At 34.6% G+C, this 24,047-nt stretch overlaps 1 protein-coding gene across 1 annotated transcript in view; it reads left to right on the forward strand.

Annotated features, from left to right (window-relative positions):
- Positions 1–258: 258 nt before the first annotated feature.
- The window catches only part of LOC123256755 (vomeronasal type-2 receptor 26-like), a 35,195-nt gene continuing 11,406 nt past the window's right edge, over positions 259–24,047 (forward strand). Inside the window, exons 1-4 of the mRNA XM_044685321.1 lie at positions 259–440; positions 2,940–3,231; positions 12,607–13,410; positions 18,320–18,547. Of these exons, the coding sequence (XP_044541256.1) occupies positions 3,196–3,231; positions 12,607–13,410; positions 18,320–18,547 (1,068 nt within the window). The 5' untranslated portion in view covers positions 259–440; positions 2,940–3,195. The remainder of the gene's footprint in view (positions 441–2,939; positions 3,232–12,606; positions 13,411–18,319; positions 18,548–24,047) is intronic.

A 24,047-nucleotide genomic window follows, 5' to 3' on the forward strand; every position in this document is an offset into this window, starting at 1 on the left:
GTCTTGGACAAGGACTTGACTAATATCTTATTGTGTTCCCTCAGGTGTGGTAGACAGTTAAGAGCCCAGACATCTATAGAAGGACAGATAATTTCTGTTTTTGGATAGTTCAGTATCAGTCCATGACTAGACAGTCTAAGTGACTCTTTAGTATTTCCAGGCTTAGATCCTTGGAGAAGTTCAATAGAGATGTTGCCTTCTATTCAGAGAAGAACTTCTCATCTGCCTTCTTCCCTTCTATTATTTCTGCTGTTGCAGCCTCATAGTTCTGAGCAGAGAAAAGAGAAGCTGCCCTGTTTGTACCAGATTAACCCCATTGTTTCCCAAGATGCCGATCTGGTATTTGGAATATTTTTATCCTTATTCTCAGTGGAAGTGAACCAGGTTATAGGAGCAGAATTCTTTGAAAGTCCTCCTAACAAAGCTTGTAAACCTTATCAGTAAGTGCCACTCTATCTGTCTGCACTCATTTTCAGCATGATCATTAAAAACGATATCCCTAAAGACATGATAGATGGGCAAGCCCATACAGCATGAGAAAATGGGTACTCTCCCCATCTTTTCTTTGACTTTTTTATATTTTTGCCATTTTCCCATATGCCTGAGTAGCTTTCAAAATTGAACATAAAAATGTCTCTCCTCTACCTCCCTCTCCTCAATCCTGTCCCAAAGGCCCATAGATAGGAAGTTCAGTCTAGAGCAGGCTGAGTTTTTATCACCCTCCCTCTGCTATGCTGAGTTTATGTTGATACTTGAGCAATGGAAAAGGACTCTATGCTGCTGGAATTAAATGAATTCCCAGAAGTTGCAGAGGTTCTTGAATCCTGTGCCCTTTTCCAATATTTCGGCAGAGTTATTGCTATTGCACATATTGCAATTAGGCAAAAAGTCCTCCCCATTCACAGAAATTAAAGCTCCCTTATTTCCTCTCCACATTTACTTGTCTGATCACAAGTGAGCACAACCTTTTAGTGAGTCTTGGGAATTCCTTCTTCATTGAAGATAGTATATTCCTCCCACTCGACTAATCACTGGTAAATATGATCAGGACTTGTGAATACATGAATTTATCATTTTCCTCTATTCTTCTTGTCACTAGTCACACATTCATGATAGAGTACTCTAGATTATAAAACCCCAACAAAGTTGAGTAAATGAGCCTGGGGAAGAGTCTGAAACTGAGGGCTCAGGAGATTTGAGTTTATTAGGAAGAGACAGGTATGCCCAGCATGCCATTGTAACATGTAACTGAGGGAGATTTATAAAAATTTTTAATGGAATGCTTACTATTACTTAGTGATGTCCAGAGACATTTGATTTTCTACAAATGATATGGGAGGGATTTGCTTTTGTTTCTCTAGATTAGTTTTGATGGACTGGAAATATCCTAAAGAAGTAGAAATAGATTTCTTTCCTGGGACTTGGACAAGCTATATTGGCATTTGTGTTCATGGTCAGGCCTTAGATTTGTGCTTTGGTCTGTATTAATTCTCTTTACAGAAACCTGAGTTTCCATAATAAGTACTCTGTGTGTAGCAATGCAAACTCACTTATAAGCCTCTATGAACCTGAACTGTGCTAATGGGATTCAAACCAAAATATACCAATTCCTAGACAATTTGACTTTTTGATAGCAGAAAATAAATGGGTCAGCTGTTGATTCTATCTTCTGTTCTATTTGGCTGTGGGAAACAAACTATGAGATACATTGGACTGTTCTTTGGCAGATGAATATACTGACATCTTATTCTGTATCTTCTTATAGCCAAATGTTTCTTTATATCTATCTTATCATTTGTCACTTTTAAAAATATCCCTGGATTTCTTTTTTCCTCTGAAAAATAAAATTTTGCATCTATTTTTAATCTAAAAGACAAAAATCACTAAAGCATTTAAATCATGGTTTACCTTTCAATGTTTTAACACATCTATTTTCTTTCATTTGTTTGTTATTCACCAAAGAGGCAGAATTGGTGGTTTGGCTTAAAGTGATGAGAAGATTCTATCTGAAAAGAGTTTCTTGCTGAAACTTTTAATAAAAATTCTATTTAAAGTCAAATGCCCTTTTAAACTCTATGTAATGTTAGAATTTTTCTTGAGAATAGCACACTTCTTCTGTCCTCTCTAATTCTAATTCAATGGAAAATTAATAAAGAAGGAATGAATGGATGTAAGGATTTAAACACTCAGAAACCTAGATAAAAACCTGGTTATTTAGTCACATTCTCAGAAATGATTGTGGTTTTCTATTTTTCTCAGATCCTGTTCAGGAAGAGAAGGAAGTGAAGAAGGAGGAAAGACTTAGGATTTTGCCTTTTCTTAGATTTATCAGACAGGACTTGAATAAGATACAAAGTTACCAAATGTGTTATATCTCTTATTCCTACACCTATATGAGCGTTTTTCTATTATTTTCTCTCCTTGGATGGCACCTTCTATATATACCCTTATATCCTTCCTTCATCTCCCAAGCCCCATGATGCTCTCCAGGTACACTTCTCTTATTTCTTCAGGGCTATGAGGCCACTGCTCAGCTTTTTAGATCTCACTGCCATTCACCTTTAACATAACCCCTACCACCTTATATTTCAGTTACTGCTGTATTTTTTCTCTCTCTCACTATATCTTAAATCTTCTAGAGTCAAGGACCATGCAGATACTCTAGAGGATCTAGTATATATTACATTCTCAATATCTATTTCTGGAATGAATGCCAAGTCACATAAGAACTTAAAGGCAATTCTCCTTGCCATCTTAGGAATCCCCAGAAGTGATGAGTAGAGAAACAAGTCATATGGTGAGACTATTTTCAATACAAAGAAAGTGAGAAGAATAATTTTGGATGTCCTTAGTTTTGACTCACATGTTTGGAGATATTTTTCTTCTGAAAATCATTTTTTGATGCCTTGTTAATATTCTATTGGCACTCTCCTCCACAGGTGGTTGTACAAAAATTATCAGCAGGCCTTGGCAGTAGTGTTTGCTATAGAGGAGATTAATAGGAATCCCAATCTGTTGCCCAACATTTCCCTGGGATTCCACCTCTATAACACCTACCACAGTGATGAAAAAACATTGGAGAGTACTCTACAATGGCTTTCTGGGGGGGCAACATTCATCCCTAACTATAGCTACAGAAATCAGGACAAATCTGTGGCTGTTATTGGAGGAGTCACATCAGCTCTCTCTGTCCAGATGGGGACTCTGCTTGACCTCTACAAGTTTCCACAGGTGAGTGATACTGAACTGACATTTTCTATGCCTTTACCAACAAAAATAATAATAACAATAATAACAGCAATAATATGTCAGAAAAAGGAGTATTTATTAAGTTGCTTTACACATGTATTTCTTTTCATCTTCAAAACAAATCTTTAAGTTGGGTGTGGAGGACTAAGGGGTTAAATCCCCCTGAATTCTCACTCCTCTGTCCTGTAAGTTCACAAAAAGGATATAGGTCCAGGAAGAGAGCAAAGTAACCTTGAGAAAGATATAGAATGCAGAGAGAAACCTCCTCCATGGCTCCAGAGGCCAGACTCTGGCCAAAACTATGTGTTGACAGTTTGATTACAATTATGCTTTAAGTTTTGTTTCCATAGTAAAAGAGATAAAATAGGGACTGCTTCTAGCTTGGAAAACAGTAGCCTAAAGCTTGTTGATAGAGAAACATGGTGGATTAAAGCTCGATCATTAGGAGCATACTGGTGACAAGTGTAGTCTTTTTAATTCTTTGGTAACTCTTACTCCCGTCTGATTCTGAGACCCCATGTGATACTCAAGGCCACAAGATATAGTAATAAATCTTTATAGGAAGGTATAATTATTATTTCCATTTTAGAGAGAGATACTGAGATGGAGAAAAGTTAAGCTACTTCTCCAAGTTCATGCAGTTAATAAGTTCCTGTAGCAGGATTTCCCCCCAGTTCTTCTTGATGCCACTTTAACTTTATAGTCACTCTATTCATGTAGCTCTCTTAGACATCAGGGAAGGTGAACCTCTCCTGGATCATACCCAAGATATTGTAAGTCAATAACAGATTTGTAGTATTTTAGCTTTCAAGCCATAAAAGGATCTGAGAGGAAACCTTGATATATTTGTGCGTTACACAGATAAGTTCTCTGAAGATCTGAAAAATTAAAATAATTTTGCTTAATATTGAACAATTCATTGACATTAATGTTAGTTCTAAATTTATTGAAAAAGGAATTTATTACAAAAGAAAGGCAAAGCATGAGAACTGGTATAAAAGTTAAAGGTCTGGCGGGCCTTGGTAAGGATGTCTTTCATGCTGTACTAATAGCTTGATGAGCCCCTTGAAGAACATGGAGGTTCTGGAGTATACAACTACATCATTGATTTTACTAATGGGCAAATTAGACACAGAGATACCTGTGGCATGAGAAAATTCCTTTCAGAAGTCAGCATACCTTTTAAAGTCTCAAAGGAATTTTCTGGGGGCACTGATCTTACAGGAGAGCTATTCTGCATTTCAGCCTTGCTGTTTACTGAAGTTTATCGTTGTTGGTGAGGCATATAATCAACTGCTTTGTTAGTACAGAATTCAGAGCAGAAGTAGGGGTGACTTCTTGGAACAGAAATAAAGGAAAATGTGGGTCCTTGATTTAAATGAAATGGAAGCCAGTTTTCAATATGGAATTAAAAATGTATGACTGAGGGTCTCTCCCCATTTATGCATAACTCCTTATGTTAAAGTTTGCATAGCTTCATTCATTATTATTTAAACCCATTAGATCCACAGATACAAATTCAGACTTTATGGGATGTAGAAAGGTAATTAGGCAATACTTTATGGTGTCACCAGCATTAAGATTATAGAGAATTCTCATCCTATGCTTGGAGAAAAAAATTAATTGTAAGCTCAAAAAGCATCGGGATTAACACCAAGTTGACACTCGGAAACCACAGTGAGATCACTAAGTAAGGGGATCCCTGCAACAGGTTTCATCTTCACCTTTGTTTTCCAGATATAGTTCTATAAGGTTCTGGACAGGAAGGAAGTAAATTAATGGGTCCATTTTAGAGTTCTTATTCCTTGATTCTGATAGGGTACATAATGGTAGCAGAGAAGGAATTTTTTTCTTTCCAGAAATGTATAGGTTCCTTCATAGTTTTATGTGTGCATACATATCTGATCCTCTGATATCAGGCAACAGTGGTCATGGCTAGTAAGACCAGGTTTCAGCCCTTTTATGGGGTTGACGTACATTTTTTTTATAGAGGAGACCAGTTTTCTGGTTGAAGATTGGAACAAGGAGTATCAGGTACCTGGGCAGGACTTCTGATGCCTCTTGGTGCATAGATATCACATTTCAGTTGTACCTGACTATTTAGGGAGGTCTCTTCTATAGAGAGAAGGTGTCAGGTATAGGCATGAAAATTTGACATAGTTTTAATCTATGCTTTCTATTTCCAGTGTTCTCTGTGTGCCTGATAATAGCAGATTAGTTATTAGATGACATATACATTTTATTTATGTATGACTTAGCAAATGGAAGACAGCAAACATATTCATTGTCCCTAATGATTTTTCTCATATATTTTATTCCTTAAATATTTCCAGTAATATTTCTAAACCATTACCTATTATATTTGGATCAATAGAATTGATTCTAAAGAAGAAGAGCAGTAAGGGCTCTTATTTATTGGGAATAAATGATTTGGTTAAGACAGTTAGGAAGTGTTTGAGGCCTGATTTAAACCCAGGTCCTCCCAACTCCCGGTCTAGTAGTCTAAACATTTATTACCTATCTGCCCCCACACAATTACATTTAAAATGTCTAAACATTCATTTTTTGAAATTGCAACTCAAATTCTCCCACATTTTCCTCCCTCCTCTAGCAACTGAGAAGTTAAACAATAAAAGTTAAACAAAAGAAGTTAAACATATGAAATCATGCAAAACATTTCCATATCAGCCCTGATGAAAAGCACATAGATTGAAGGAGGGAGGAATAAAGAATTAAAAAAGAGGTTGGAAGTTTTCTTAGCTTAAACAAAAGAAAACAGTGGGAGGGAATTTAAATCTGCCTCTATTCTACCCTTCACCCAATCTCTCACTCTGGAGGCACTTAAGAGAGTAGAGCTGTGTCACATTCTTTGGATCAATAATGATAAAAATTTATTATCAGTTAAATTAATAAAAACAGATTACTTGACTAGAAATTATAAAAGGGAGAGTAAAGATTTTAGCAAATCATTATATTTTGCTTAACATTATTTTTGTGCTAAAATTATAAAAGCAGTGTTCAGTGAAGTATATAAAGTCTGAGATATGGATAAAAGAGGAAAAATATAGAACTCAAAGAAATGAAGGAAAATTTAAGGGGGAAATAGTGAAGGAAATAAGACACATGTGGCATCAGGGCCACCGTGGGAATGGTATATGTATTTATGGATAGAGAGAGACAAATTGAAAGATAAAGAGTTCTAACTTGAACAAAGGCTCGAAGATGTTTTCTGAAACAAGTGAGAATGGGACATTTCATGTGACAGGCTCATTTGAGTAGTTGTAAGGTAATAGTATAAAAGTATAAGATATTAATAGTTTTCGAACCTAGAATTGATTTGGTTAAAATATGTCCTAAATACAAAATATTCCTTTATTAGGAGAATTATGTTCATTTGGAAAGTAAAAAAGGAGGATTCTTAAAATACTAACCTTAAATTAGCTGAAAATTGTGAGCCTCATATAGTACTTGAAGTAATTGGGCCTTGTATAGAATAGGGCTAAATACCTGAAATTATTTCTGGAGTATTCTGTGTAATACATTTGAGAATATAGATTCAAGTGTGAATTGTTTTTAGTGAGAAAATACTGATGTCTGATTTACTGTGTAATTTGGCATTAAGAAAAAGTATCAGGTCAAAATACTTCAGTTTACCAACTTGTTAGCCTAAATCTAATGTGATAATTATTCATGGTAATAGGAAACATTTTTATACATTGGGTTAGTTAATGTGATCTCTAACCCTTAAGCCACACTGCCTAACTCTTCAATCAACTACAGATAAAATTAGATTAGCATCAGGCCATCAGAACAGCCTTTCAGGATGGGTTTGTAAGGAACTCTTGTTATGGGGTGCTTAGCTTTGCTCCACAATGTATTTTAAATATAATATGAGTGATGGCTGTTAGGATTTTCTGTGCTTTATTCTGCTTCTTATATCATGCAAATTGAGAATCACTTTAATAATTTCCTTTTTGTTCTATGAAACCACTTTAGGACTTCAAGCAGCGCACATTCTTCCAGCATCAGATCAAAATCCTTAGAGCTTTTCTGTTGGACCACAAATCAAAATCTTAGAATAAGAGATTTTTTAAAATACTTACCTTCCATCTTAGAGTCAATACTATATATTGGTTCTAAGGCAGAAGAGAAGTAAGGGCTAGGCAATGCAGGTCAAGTGACTTGCTCAGGGTCACACAGCTAGGAAGTGTCTGAGGCCAGATTTTAACCCCAAACCTAACATCTCTAGGCCTGGCTCTCAATCCAGTGAGCCACCTAGCTACCCCCAGAATAAGAGATTTTAAAGATAGTGACATGATATTTAGTGCAACTAAACTAATAATAATGGGTGTGAATTCAATCTAGGAATGTTTGTTAATACAAAATTAAATTTGTGTGTTTTTTTATAACAGCAGTATAGGTAAGAAAATTACTTCTCCTGTAGTTTATATACCATTAGATTGTAAGCTCAGAAATTTTAAAAAGGTGTAAACATTGATTTTTTAGAAAATATTTTATGTAATTTCATATAAAATCTATATCAAATTGCATCTCAGTGAAGGGAGATGGAAGGAAGGAATCAGGGAGGCATAGAAGAAAAGAGGAAGAGAATTTGGAATTCAAATTTTTAAAGAGAATATTAAAACTGTTCTATATGTATTTGGGTGAAGAAACATTATTTTCAAAGTTGCTATTTTCATTAAGTGTATTTCACTCCATAAGGATATTAATAATTATTTTAATGTTTTTATCTGTTATATGGACATCTTAGTGAACAGTTACAAGATTGTTTTAACTCTGTCGATAATATGGTATTAGGTCTTAAACCAGAAAAATGCTAGACTTAGTGGTGAAAGAAGTAGCCTCACACTACCTAGACTAGAATGGGAAAGGTCATGTTAGGGAAGTTAACTACACCTAAATTTGTTTAGTTGCATTGAAACCATTTGTGATAGGATAAATTATTTTCTATGTAAAGATATTTGGAATAATTCTAACTAGAGTAATATCATCTAATTAGCACTGAAGCTTGTTAAAGCAGATTCTCTTTAATCTGGATATTATAAGATTATAAACTGAATTTTTAAAAAAAGGTTTAGAGAATATATGTGTGTATTTATATATGTATGTATGTATATATATATAATGTGTATATATATATTCTTAGTCTGTATGTGTATTTACATATATATTTAGTCTATATGCATATATACATATACACAGACACACACATATACAGTGTTTCCTTGGTACTCATCATTAATTCGTTCCAGAAGGAAAATTAAATATTCAAAAGGTTGAGTATGGTATAATTAAAATTTGGTCCCCAAAACTCTCTCTTCCAGTATCCCATTTTTGCCCTTGTGTTACATCCTTACATTTTGGAAATAAAGTTTGTGTGTAACTCTGCCCATCTCTCTTTCCCCACTAATGCAACTAGGAAAACTTCTTTTTACTCAGGCTTTTACTTTTGTCTTTTTATTTTTTCTACTTTGAGTGATTATTAATAAATCTTATAAAATATAATACTTTGAGTTATTGGATATTAATTTTAATCTTACAGTACCAAATTAATTTTTACCATAAGGAATAATGTAAATTGAATTCTTCTGTTCCAGATACCCCCCAAAATATATTTTGTAAAGCATCCTATGCATTAATGGAGTTGTGTTTCACTAAATAGGCATTAATAATACATAGACATAAATAAAAATATAATTTAATTAATTTAAATAATTTTAGCTTAGCTTTACCTGTATTGAAAGGATATTTTGCAACAAAATTTTGCACTTCCACCCATTTTGTATGCATTTCCTTTATTAATGAAGTGAAGATATCTTCCTCTACATCCTCTTCACCTGAAGAAAAGTCCCCTGCCACTAATTGTTGCTCCTCCCTTTGAAGTTCCTGCATCTCCTTTGTTATGACCCTTTTTTATGCTCCTGAATTAAAGCCTCCTTATAATCACCACTGATCTCTGGACCACAGAATGGCCAAGTCACAATATCCTTCAAGTCTGGTGTTGCCTTGGTCTCAAGCTCTTCAAAGTTTTTTGAGTTATAGCTTCTTCCCATTACTTTTTCCAGGCAGAGTTCACTTCCCTTCAGGCTTTATCAATAAGATAAAGGAAGTGAAGAATATTGAAATTATTCTTCCAGAATTCACACAGAGTCAACTCTCAGATTAAAAAAATATCCAAAAATATCACAAAAGCCACAAAAAGTAAACACAAGATCAAGTGAAGTTCTGCACTGTGAAAGACTACCCTGAGACTAAAATGATCTTTTGTTTTGGCTGTAGTGAACAACACTTCACAGAATCATGATGCCAGGGAATTCTAGCAAGCATTTTAGGTGTCTAGAAAACATCTAATATCATGACAATTTTTTCTCATCAAAATGTGTTAAATACCAAATTTGATGAGTCCTGAAATTATCAAGTATGAAGGTTTGGGCTGTATAAATATTGAGGAAATTTGATATTATTTTATCAGTCATGATAATTGTGTGTTGTCTTATTCTGAAGCACTGTAGTTCTGAATTTTAATTCTAATCCTTATTCTAAATCTAATTCTAATATTAAATTTTGTTTTGAATTTATCTATCCTTTATAAAATTATGAAATAAATTCAGTTATTGCATGACATTTATTGTAAAATATTACATAATAATTATAATATTAAAACTAAATCAAGTATGTAATTATAAATATTATAGAGGAAAAAACTGAAAAGACTTTTTCAAATCTCATTTTCTTGAAAGTCATAGTAGCAGATAAAATTCTTGTCCCCTTCTCCATTATAAGAGGGAAATTAATTATCAGAAAGGGGAGAAATTGTGAATTTTTTTATCTTATAGAATTACTTTTTGAAGTTATATCTGCAGTGCAATTATAATTGGAGATGTATGTATATGTGTGTGTCCAGATTATAATGTGGAGGTTTATTACAAGTTTTGAGTAATCTATCATATTTCCACTATATATATGGAATTCAGAATGTAATTAATTACTTGATTTCTAGTGATAGATTTTATGCCAGAATGAGTTGAAACCCTAGAAGAGGATGTAAGATATTAAGTTTGTTAAACTTTATTATTGCAACATTTTCTGAAAAATCTTAACTTAGCCCAAAACTGTGGCTAGTGAAAGTTGCTTTTAGAAGGGAAATTATAAGAGACTGTATTTGATATTGTTCTGAGTCTGATTCTAGATGTAATCATAAAGAAGTATGACTAAACCAAGCATTCATAGTGTCAGTAGCCCTTTAGAGATGACGTCTGTGAACTCCAGATAGAGCTGTGTCTCAAGGGAAAAGCTGAAAGAGCAACTTTGATATTGGCTACAATAGGACTCTTCTCTCTTGATTTCTCTAAGAAGATGTTTCCTCATGAATGGAAACTATTCTCACAAGATAATTCTGAGTATAGTTCATTGAATTTTCATCAGTGATTATCTATGATTTTTGCCTTGAATTGATATCAGACCAGGAGACTATTTTCTCCAAAACATATATATCTATGTCTCACTTTTTTTTTTAACCCCTTACCTTTCGCCTTTAAATCAGTGCTATGTATTGGTTCCAAGGCAGAAGAGTGGTAAGGGCTGGGTTTTGGGGGTTAAATAAATGTCCCAGGGTCATACAGCTAGGAAGTATCTGAAGCCAGATTTCTACCTATGATCTCCCATATGTAGGCCTGACTCTCAATCTCCTGAGCCACCCAGCTTCCCCCTCATTGTTTCTTTTTATGGCAACTTTCTATAATAAGGGAAAATGATCAAGTGAAATATATGGACACAATGCTAAATATTCACCTATTAGACTAAGACTGGAACTAAGCTACCAATCTGGAGACCCAAGCTATTCTATTCAACCAGAAATTATACTTTTTCCATAACCAAGAAACAATTAAACATATGAGTGTTTAGTCTTATCATCTGCCTGTTATTAATTACTTATTTGCCTATAAGTTCTTTCAAATAGCTGAGAATGTTATGGGAATGACTAAGCAATGAGTAAGAATAGATGAAACCAGGTTATGATTCCACTTCTTAGTGAGGGTAAAATAGAAACATTTTGTGTTCTGGGTTAAATTTTTTTCTGTGATTTTTTATCTTAGAAAAGAATGATTTATTGTCTATCTTATGTTGCCTCAAAGACTTATCTGATTCTATTTAGAGTTGTGACTAATACTTGTATATAGGTTATATCCTGTAATACAAGTAAATCTTGAGTCCTCCATTGAGGTAGTTGAAGGAAGGCCAATCTTAACCAGTCTTAAACTAATTTCTTTTTGTAGATTAGCAGGGATATTGGAATCCTATGATCAGAAATGTGATCTCCTATCTCTGTGAGTTGGTTCCAGGAGAGACAGAAAATTATTATCCCGCCTCTTCATTAAGTATCCGTGAATTAAAGTTGTCTTGGGGGGAGCTGAATAATGAGCATCTAAATTTTCATTTATAGACTTAAGATGCTGAAGGAATTTGTGATCCCCAAGAGAGATCACTGGACAATTTATTTATTGATTATTTCTTGCCTTAAGAATTGATTTTTCTTACTCAATACAAAAACCAATAATAGCTGTTGAAATTTACTCCCATAAAGGGAAAAGATGAAAACACCTTTTATTTCCTAACAATTATAAATATCAATTTTATGTGCAGTTCAATGGGCTGTCTTACAGGAAGCAAGGTCATATTTTATATGAGATGTTTAATCATTAGTTGTATTCCTACAATTCAGGTATATTGTATGGGAATTATATTTCTTATTAATTGGTTTTGATTCCACTAAAACACTTTCTCTCAGATTTCTCTTTTTAAACAATCATAAATTCTTATTCCAGTTTCAAGAAAAAAAATAATTAAATGTTCTTATTTGAAATAAACTTAAACTGAGTAAAATCTGTATAGATGAATGAAATAATAAAAATAAAAAGCACACACACAGTATCATTCATGTGTTTTTCTTTTATCTAAAAAAGAAAACCATTTCCCTATCCTTGGTTATATGTAAAAGGATTTATCTGGAATCTGCTGTGGAGACAATGAAAAACCAAAGAAATAAAAACTGACTCTGATATTTTTGGATAGCACAGGGAAGACAAGATGACTTTAGGAGAAGTAACAACAGTATCTCAGATTTCTGTAATAATGAATTTTTTTCTATTCGAGAACTCACAGAGAGGGATGAATATAGAGACTTTCAAAAATTTAAATATCACTTATAAGAAATTGTGTACAAAAACCTACATAATTTTTCTTTTCAACAAAAATACCCATCTCTGAATTTGTATCATGCTTCAATTCCCTCAACATTATCAAGATCAAACTGATCCATTATTTTTTCTTATCTAGATCAGCTATGGTCCATTTGATTCCATTCTTAGTGACAAGGTCCAGTTTCCTTCTCTCTATCAGATGGCCCCCAAAGATTCTTCTCTTCACCAAGGTGTTGTCCGTTTAATAGTATATTTTAAATGGAACTGGATAGGACTGGTTATTCCAGATGACATGAGAGGTGAGAAATTCCTTTGGGAAATGAGAGAGGAAATGGCAAAGAATGGAGTTTGCATGTCATTCACAGAAAAAATTCCTGTCAGTGAGAGAAGACATATGGAATCACATGAAAACTTCATGCCCAGGATTGCATTCTCAACAACCATGGTGATTGTCATTCATGGTGACACTGATTCATTAATGATTCTGAGACATTCACAAATGCCTGTTTTCACAACACAGAAGGTATGGATTGCCACATCTCACTGGGACATTACCATGAGACCCATATTTTTTTATGGTTATAATTTCCATGGAGCTCTCACATTTTCATATTTAAACAGTGAAGTTCCTGAGTTCAAGACTTTTCTTAAGACAGTTATACCTTCTAAATACTCAGATGATATTTTACTTAAGGGATTCTGGCTCTCAGCTTTTGCATGCCCAAATCAAAAAGGAAACCCAGAGCAAGAGATATGTTCACCAAATGCCTCTTTGGAGACATTGCCTCTGAACTATTTTGATATGACCATGTCTGGATTGAGTTACACCATCTACAATACTGTCTATGCTGTGGCTTGGGCTCTCCATGAAATGTTTATAAGAAAGTCAGCTGAAAGAGCAATGGGAGGTGAAGAATATTTAAGACTTCATTCATGGCAGGTAGTACTAAATAGGTGGCCCCTTTTTAGCTGTCATATAGTGAGGATATATTTTGGATATTGGTGGGATAAGTTGGATAATAAAGTCCCTTCCAACTCTCAGATTCTGTGATTATATGCTCTTTATTCTTAATTGTCAATTCTTTTCAGTATTCATATGAAGCTTATACTTCTTCTTTCATGGAGTGTTAGAGTTGACAGGAACCTGAGGTACAATCTAGAAGTCATACATGTATATGGACAGGAACCCCCTTTTCAACAACTTTGCTAATATACTAAGTCATTTTTCGAAAACATCTTGTATTGGGTGACCTATCACTTTCAAAGACATCTTATTGCAGTATGTGTCAGCTCTAATGGTTAAGAAACTGTTCATAATTAGCCTAGGTGGTATTGGTTAGGTGACAAAATGTCCTACACTGTTTGATAACCAAACCAATGGCCAGTTCACATAACATCTCTACCTGCTATTAGGTAATTTTCTCATTACTTCTCATTATGATATTTAAAGCAATCGATTATTTATAATGATATTTTCTTATAAATTATGAGGGATTCTAGGTTTCTCATTTATCAATCACTTCAATCTGGACCTTAATCCCAGTTTATAAATCAACTAGAGGCACTTCCATTCATATAAATATTTTATGACCTTTTTCCTAATCAGCCTTTTACAAACACAAATTCTAGTGAGTGTACATTTAATTGAGTATAGCAAACTATATGAAAAGACATATTTGAATGTCATGCCTGTGAGATGGTATTCTAGATGAAATTACCTCTGGCCATTATTGGAAACTGATTTTTGACAATTATGAAAACAAATGCTCTCTACAGTCAATTATCTCTCTCTTTCTTTCTCTGACTCTCTCTGTCTCTGTCTTTCTCTCTTTTTTCTCTCACATATATATGTGTGTGTGTTTGTGTGTGTGTCTCAAAATTTTCTTTAAGATAACTTTAGAGCCTGATGTAAACTCAATTCTTCCAAAATGCTCTTTAGATTTTCTCATGACAATTAAATTACTCAGCCTCTCAAGAAAGCAGTTTTCATATTCCTTCTATGCCTCACACAGAATCTCTATCGTCTTGACAGTTTCCATTTTCCATATGGAAGCTAAACTTTCTATGATTCTATTCCTTTTAAAAATATAGTAAAACAAATTCTTAGTCTCTGTGGGAGGGATTATAGGAGCTAGTGTATTCAATCTTTATAAAAACCAAACTCAATTTTTATTTATTCATCTTATTTTTGAAACTATATAGCCAGTAGTAGACATGTAATGGTGACTCAAAAGCTGATCCCCAAACTCATTCTCTTTTAAGCATTAACGTACTGTTTTGCTGACCTAGACTTCTCAACATTGTAACCCTCTGCTCTTAAGGGATCACCATATTGTTGAGAGAATTTGATCAAATAATGAATCAGCTTTATCCTTGTCATTGCTAAGAAATCCTGAACCTAATAATCCACCAACCTCAGCATGTCTGGCAGCAGGGACTATAAGCATGTATTATGGTGTCCAAAAGTATTTTCTCTCTACCTTTCAATCATTGCTTCTCATTGTCTTCTGGACCACGGAGACATAATGTGATATTTCTATATGACATTCATTCAGTCCTTGGAAGACCATCACTGTGCCATTTCTAATTTTTTCCTTCATAGGATATCCATCTCTCATTCAGTAAAATATCCTTGAATTAAAGGGTATCTCTCATGTTTAATGTACAGTTTGTTTTCTCACACATTTATCCCTCTCACTTCACAATTGTATAATTGGAATTTGGGAGATGCCATTTAAAAGTACATATATATTTTCTATGGACACGTGGGGACTATCAAACTACATTTCCCGTGGTCCAACGGGTTACCAGTTTCCGGTTCTTTGGGCGTGGGGACGCAGGCATCCCCACGCATAGGATAGTTTAAATGGGAGGAGAACTGAAAGTAAGGCTCTTGACCTTCCTGAGGGCTGGCTAGAAGATGGGCTCCGGCAGTAAATATAAAAGATAGGAGCAGTCATATATATTTTACCAACATGGCCATGGCTTTAATTAAACTAATAATTTCTATATTTATATCAGTCTTTATCATTTTTAATCATAACACAGTCCACTTCATCACATCTCCAGACAGCAAGACAAGTATACTTTTACTAATTTCATTCATGTGTATTCCATCTTTGACTAAATGTACCCTCATTCTTATATGATCAGAGGTAGCTAGAGGAGTCAGTGAAAGACAGCCACACCTAGAGACAAGAGATCCTGTGTTCAATATGGCCTCAGATTCTTTCTAGCTTTGTGATCCTGGGCAAGTCATTTAGCCCCCATTGCATAACTCTTACTGCTCTTCTTTCTTGAAACGAATACACAGAATTGATTCTAAAATGGAAGGTAAAGCTTTCTTAAGATGTGATGTAGAGAAGTAGCGTTTTGTAGTAATTTTAGAGTGCCCCTCTCAGTCAGGAAGATCTATTTTCTAATCTACCTGCTGGACTCATTCTATAATCTTGGGCTGTTCACTCAACCTTTTTATGTACTATGTTATCCTCAAAGAGTATAATTTGTGAATACGTATGGCAGCTGTTTTGTTTGTTTGTTTGTTTGTTTTAATAGAAGGAGTTTCCTCATCAGGAAGTTCCAAAATCTTTTGAAATTTCAGGAATCTAAACAACTGTCACCCAGAAATCTCCACATTCTTAAATGCAATCTTTTGAATCAGCTGATTACATTAAATTCACAATTCCCTACTAATTTCTGGCTTTTCTTTTCTTTTAAATGTATTTATTTGGGGCAGCTGGGTAGCTCAGTGGATTGAGAGCCAGGCCTAGAGACGGGAGGTCCTAGGTTCAAATCCAGCCTCAGACACTTCCCAGCTATGTGACCCTGGGCAAGTCACTTGACCCCCATTGCCTACCCTTACCACTATTCCACCTATAAGTCAATACACAGAAGTTAAGGGTTTAAAAATTAAAAAAAAAATTAAAAAAATAAAAAATAAATGTATTTATTTATTTGGAATATTTTCCCATAGTTACATGATTCATGTTCTTTCCATCCCCTCTTCCCTCCCCTCTCTTGAAGCTGACCAGTAATATCACTGGGTTGTACACATATCATTGTTCAAAACCTATTTCCATATTATTCAAATTTTAATAGAGTGATCTTTTAAAGCTAAAATCCCAATCATATCCCAATTGAACCACATGATTAATCACTTGTTTTTCTTCCCCATTCAAACCCCCACAGTTCTTTCTCTGAATATGAATATTGTACTTTCTCATAAGTTCCTTGGAATTTTCCTGGATCACTGTACTGCTACTAGTAGAAAAGTCAGTACACTCAATTTGTGCCACAGTGTTTCAGTTTCTGTGTACAATGGCTTCCTGGTTCTGCTGATTTCACTTTGCATCAATTCCTTGAGATCTTTTCAGTTCATATAGAAATCCCCCAGCCCATCATTACTTATACCACAATAAGTATTCCACCACCATCAGATATAGATTTTCTTTCATCATTTATTTAAAACACTTTCCTTGTTTCTATAGATTTGGAGTTCTTTACCTAGAAAAATTTCCTTAAAATGAGGTCATAGGAATGATCTAAAAAGACCTTAATAAGTTAGAGCATTGCAATGAATAACTGAAAGAGAGAAAATTCAAAAGATCTACCTTCAGAAATAAAGGAAGGAAATGGCATGTGAAGTAACCCATCAATTAATAAACATATGCTAATTCAATAAGCATATGCTTACTATCTGCCAAGCCAAGTATTGTATTATATTCTGGAAATACTAAAATACAGACAGACAGACAGAGACACAGAGAGAGACAGACAGAGAGAGAGAGACAGGCAGAGACAGAGAGATAGGAAGAGAGAGAGAAAAAGAAAGTGGAAGAGAGAGAGAAAAAGAAAGTGGAAGAGAGAGAGAGAGAGAGAGAGAGAGAGAGAGAGAGAGAGAGAGAGAGAGACTGTTTCTACCATAAAGAAACTCAAATTATAATAGGTAGGAGACAAAAGGAAAACAAATATAAACAAATAAGGTATAAAAGGGATAAATTGGAAAAATAGGAAGGAAGGAAAAGAGGGAGGGCACTTGAATTAAGAAGTGTTAGGAAAATCTTCCTGTAAAAGATGGAATTGTAGTTCAGACTTCAATCAGGGAATCCAATAAATGGAGATGATTAAGGAGAGCATTTCAAGTATGAGGCACAGACAAAATTATTGGAGTCAAGAGATGAAATGTCTAGTTAGAAGAACAACAAGAAAGCCAGTTGAGACACATTAAACATTGTTGTGAAGAGTAAAAGTGTGAAAAGATTGGACCCCTTCCTCTGAGGCAATGCAGGTGCTCATGCTGGCTGTGCCTGGGATGCAGGGGGATGCTGGGGTGATGGCTGCACTGGAACACAGTATCATGGGTTAGAAATGTAACTGATTCCTACAAAAATTACCGTATAGGCTAAATGGAATATTGACTCAATGAGGAGAGTGTTGTGGCAGATACATCCACCAGAAGGCTATAAAGTCTGCAATAACCCAAATGTAAAGTAATGAGGTTGTGGAAGTATCAGAAGACAGAAGGGGAGAATATTTGAGACATGTTGCAATGATAAAACCAACAGATCTTGGCAATAGATTAGATAAAGTAAATAAGAGATAATGAGGAATTAAGGATAAAATGGAAACAATGAACATGCGGGATGTAAGCAACACTGTGGGTTCCAGAAGTTCATTTCTATGGATTCCAATTAAAAAATCATGTTTTAGAAGACCTCCAATTGAGGCCACACAACATAATAAGATTGCAGAAAAGGTCTAGTATCTCTCATATAACTTAGAATTTGTACTTTGAGGGAAGCCTTTCCCTCAGATACCACCCAGTGATGAGAAATTCTTTTCTCTTTCAGCTCCACTCCTTCCTGAAGAACACCCAATTTAACAATACTGCTGGTGATCAAGTGTTTGTGGATGAGAATAGAAACTCTGAGGCTCAATATGCCATTGTGAACTATGTGGTCTTTCCTAATGATACTGAGAGTCTGGTGAAAGTGGGGCAGTTTATCCCCAAGGCTCCACTTGGTCAAGATTTCACAATTTGGGAAGATGCCATAGTGTGGAACTTGTGGGATTCAAAGGTCAGAGCCATTTTAAATGTTAAATTTATACCTCTAATTAAGGAGAAAATTTTTGCCTTATTTGGTTTACTCTACATTACATATATTTGTGAGCACTAGCGATCTGACGACTTTAAAAATAAGATTATACTACTAGATAATAAAAAAAATTCACAGGCCATCAAGACTAATATACTGCAGTAGAGACAGGAGGAATTTGATGCTCAGGAAGGAAGGTTCAGTGATTTAATCAAGCTTACATAGGCAATCAGCATCCTAGGTAGTATTAGTTGTTGCTTATTTTTCAATTGTTCAGTTATTCAGTTTTCTTGGCAAAAGTACTAGATTGGCTGGCCATTTCTTCAGTCAACATTTCCCTAGTTAGCAAATGAAGAAATGAGGAAAATAGGAGTTAGAGTTAGATCTTCCTAATTCCAGACTTGGTGCTCTATCCATTAAATTATTAAGTTGCCCCAAAGGTGAGAGGGAATGAGAGAAAGTTTATATACATGGAAGTATAAACATATCTAAAAATGTTTGAAAGAGCAAAAACTAGCCTTATCTCAGTCTCACTTTAACTCTATCCTCTTCTGAAATGAGAATTAAATAAAAAATCAAACAGTTCAACCATAACCATGATGAAAAAAATATAATGTCTTATTTTATATCCTGGGTCCTTTACTCCTCCAACAGAAAGTGGGTAGTATGCTTCAACCTTAATTCTACATATCTGTGGTTGTTTGTTATGTTACTAATCAGAGTTTCTAATTCTTTAAAAGGTGTTTGTTTTATATATATGCATATATGTGTGTGTATCAAAATTTGTTCAGCCATTCTTTTTTATTTTTTTAATATTTTATTTTTTTGGAAAAATTTTCCATGGTTACATGATTTTTGTTTTTACTTTCCCCTTCATCTCCCTTCACACACTCCCATATCCAATGTGCATTTCCACTGGTTTTAACATGTGTTATCAATCAAGACTTATTTACATATTATTGATAGTTGCATTTGTGTGGTCATTTATTGTCACATCCCTAATCGTGTCTGCATCAACCCATATGTTCAAGAGGTTGTTTTTCTTCTATGTTTCCATTCCTGCAGTTCTTCCTCTGAATTTGGGTAGCATTCTTTTCCATAAATCCCTCAGAATTGTCCTGGGTCATCGCATTGATGCTAGTACAAAAGTCCATTACATTCAGTTTTACCACAGTGTATCAACTTCTGTGTACAATGTTCTCCTCGTTCTGCTCCTTTCACTCTGCATCAATTCCTGGAGGTCATTCCAGTTCACATGGAATTCCTCCAGTTTATTATTCCTTTGAGCACAATAGTATTCCATCACCAGCATATACCACAATTTGTTAAGCCATTCCCCAATTAGAGGGCATCCCTTCGTTTTCCAGTTCTTTGCCACCAGAAAAAGCATGGCTAAAATATTTTTGTACAAATCTGTTTATCTATCATCTCTTTGGGGAACAAAACCAGCAATGGCTGGATCAAAGGGCAGACATTATTTTAGCACTCTGGGCATAGTTCCAAATTGCCATCCAGAAGGGTTAGATCAGTTCACAACTCTACCAGCAATCCATTAATGTCCCAATTTTGCTACATCCCCTACAACATTCACTACTCTCCCCTTCTTTCATTTTAGCCAATCTCCTAGGTGTGAGGTGATACCTCAGAGTTGTTTTGATTTGCATTTCTTTAATTATTAGAGATTTAGAACATTTTCTCATGTGTTTATTGATAGTTTTGATTTCTTTATCTGAAAATTGCCTATGCATGTACCTTGCCCATTTATCAATTAGGGAATGGCTTGATTTTTTTATACAATTGATTTACCTCCTTGTATATTTGAGTAATAAGATTTCTGTCAGGAATTTTTGTCATAAAGATTTTTTCCCAATTTTTTGTTTCCCTTCTGATTTTGGTTGCATTGTTTTTGTTTGTAAGAAACTTTTTTAATTTAATGTAATCAAAATTATTTATTTTACATTTTGTAATTTTTTCTAACTCTTGCTTGATTTAAAAATTTTGCCTTTCACATAGACCTGACAGGTATACTATTCTATATTCACCTAATTTTCTTACAGTTTCCTTCTTTATATTCAAGTCATTTACCCATTCTGAATTTATCTTGGTGTAGGGTGTGAGATGTTGATCTAACCCTAATCTCTCTCATATTGTTTTCCAATTTTCCCAACAGTTTGTGTCAAATAGTGGATTTATGTCCCCAAAGTTGGTCTCTTTGGGTTTATCATACACTGTCTTGCTGACCTCACTTACCCCAAGTCCATTCCGCCAATCCTTCCTTCTGCCTCTTAGCCAGTACCATATTGTTTTGATGACTGCTGCTTTATAGTACAGTTTAATATGTGTTACTGCTAGGCCACCTTCCTTCAGGCTTTTTTTTCATTATTTTCCTTTATATTCTTGATCTTTTGTTCTTCCAAATGAAATTTGTTATAGTCTTTTCTAATTCAGTAAAAAAGTTTTTTGGTAGTTTGATAGGTGTGGCACTAAAGAGGTAAATTAATTTGGGTAGAATGTTCATTTTTATTATGTTAGCTCATCCTACCCATGAGCAATCAATGTTTTTCCAATTGTTTAGATCTAGTTTTAATTGTTTGGAAAATGTTTTGTAGTTGTATTCATATAATTCCTGTGTTTGTTGTGGTAGATAGATTCCTAAGTATTTTATGTTGTCTAGGATGATTTTAAATGGTGTTTCTCTTTCTACATCTTGCTGCTGTGTGTTGGAGATATATAGAAATGTTGATGATTTGCGTGAATTTATTTTGTATCCTGCAACTTTGCTAAAGTTGTTGATTATTTCTACTAGATTTTTTAGTTGATTCTCTAGGATTTTTTAAGTAGACCATCATATCATCTGCAAAGATTGATAGCTTAGTCTCCTCCTTGACTATTTTAAAACCTTCAATTTCTTTTTCTTCTCTAATTGCTACTGCTAGTGTTTCTAGTACTATGTTAAATAATAGAGGTGATAATGGGCATCCTTGTTTCACACCTGATCTTATTGGAAAGGTTTCTAATTTATCCCCATTGCATATGATGCTTGTTGTTGGTTTTAGATATATACTGTATTATTTTTAAGAAAGGTCCTTCTATTCCTATACTTTCCAGTGTTTTCAATAGGAATGGATGTTGTATTTCGTCAAAGGCTTTTTCAGCATCTATTGAGATAATCATGTGATTTTGTTGGTTTGCTTGTTGATATGGTTGTTAATGTGGATGGTTTTTCTAATGTTGAACCATCCTTGCATTCCTGGTATAAATCCCACCTCATCATGATGGATAACCCTCTTGATCACTTGCTAGAGTCTTTTTGCTAGTATTCAATTTAAGACTTTTGCATCTATGTTCATTAAGGAGATTGGTCTGTAGTTTTATTTCTCTGTTTTTGATCTACCTGGATTTGGGATCATTACCATATTTGTATCATAAAATGAATTTGGTAGAACTCGTTCTTTGCTTATTATGTCAATTAGTTTGTATAGTATTGGAATTAGTTGTTTTTTGAAGGTTTGATAAAATTCACTTGTGAATCCATCAGGCACTTGGAATTTTTCCTTAGGGAGCTCTTTGATTTAGGAAGTTTCAATTTCTGTTTCTGATATGGGACTATTTAAGTATTCTATTTCTTCTACTGTTGATTTAGGCAATTTATATTTTTGCAAATATTCATCAATCTCACTTTGATTGCTATATTTATTGCCATATAAATGTGCAAAATAGTTTTTTTTTTCACGGAGATTCAATGGCCTTTTATTTTATTTTATTTTTTTAACATTTATTAATATTCATTTTTAACATGGTTACATGATTCATGCTCCTCTTTTCCCCTTCACGCCCCCCCAGCACTCCCCCCATCCATGGCCTATGGGCATTTCCACTAGTTTTGTCATGTGTCCTTGATCAAGACCAATTTCCAAATTGTTGGTAGTTGCATTGGTGTGGTAGTTTTGAGTCCACACCCTCAATCATGTCCACCCCGACCCATGCGTTCAAGCAGTTGTTTTTCTTATATGTTTCCTCTCCTGCAGTCCTTCCTCTGAATGTGGGTAGCATTCCTTTCCATAAACCCATCAGAGCTGTCCTGTGTCATTGCAGTGCTGCTGGTACAGGAGCCCATTACATTCGATTTTACCACAGTATATCAGTCTCTGTGTACAATGTTCTTCTGGAGTTTCACTCTGCATCAGTTCCCGGAGGTCTCTCCAGTTCGCCTGGAACTCCTCCAGTTTATTATTCCTTTTAGCACAATAGTATTCCATCACCCGCATATACCACAGTTTGTTCAGCCATTCCCCAATTGAAGGACATACCCTCCTTTTCCAATTTGTTGCCACCACAAAAAGCTCAGCTATGAATATTTTCGTACAAGTCTGTTTATCTATGATCTCTTTGGGGTACAAACCCAGCAATGGTATGGCTGGATCAAAGGGCAGGCAGTCTTTTATAGCTCTTTGAGCATGATTCCAAATTGCCAGCCAGAATGGCTGGTTCAGTTCACAACTCCACCAGCAATGCATTAATGTCCCAATTTTGCCACATCCCCTCCAACATGCATTACTCTCCCCTTCTTTCATTTTAGCCAATCTGCTAGGTTTGAGGTGATACCTCAGGGTTGTTTTGATTTACATTTCTCTAATTATTAGAGATTTGGAACACTTTCTCATGTGCTTATTGATACTTTTGATTTCTTTACCTGAAAATTGCCTATTCATGTCTCTTGCCCATTTATCAATTGGGGAATGGCTTGATTTTTTATACAATTGCTTTAACTCCTTGTATATTTGAGTAATTAGACCCCTGTCAGAGTTTTTCGTTATAAAGATTTTTTCCCAATTTGTTGTTTCCCTTCTGATTTTGACTGCATTGTTTTTGTTTGTACAAAAACTTTTTAGTTTAATATAATCAAAACCATTTAATTTACATTTTGTAATTTTCTCTAACTCTTGCTTGGTTTTAAAGTCTTTCCTTTCCCAGAGATCTGACAAGTATACTATTCTGTGTTCACTTAACTTGTTTAGAGTTTCCCTCTTTATATTCAAGTCGTTCACCCATTCTGAATTTATCTTGGTGTAGGGTGTGAGATGTTGATCTAGACCTAATCTCTCCCATATTGTTTTCCAAATTTCCCAGCAGGTTTTGTCAAATAGTGGATTCATATCCCAAAAGTTGGGCTCTTTGGGTTTATCATACACTGTCTTGCTGATGTCATTTATCCCAAGTCTATTCCATTGATCCTCCTCTCTATCTCTTAGCCAGTACCATATTGTTTTGATGACTGCTGCTTTATAGTATAGTTTAATATCTGGTACTGCTAGGCCCCCTTCCTTCACATTTTTTTTTATTATTTCCCTTGATATTCTTGTGCAAAATAGATTTTAATGATTGCCTTGATTTCCTCTTCATTAGAGGTGAGGTCTCCCTTTTCATCTTTGATACTTAAGATTTGGTTTTCTTATTTCTTTTTTTTAAATTAAATCGACCA

This window comes from Gracilinanus agilis, chromosome 1 (assembly GCF_016433145.1).
Source record: "Gracilinanus agilis isolate LMUSP501 chromosome 1, AgileGrace, whole genome shotgun sequence".
NCBI lineage: Eukaryota > Metazoa > Chordata > Mammalia > Didelphimorphia > Didelphidae > Gracilinanus > Gracilinanus agilis.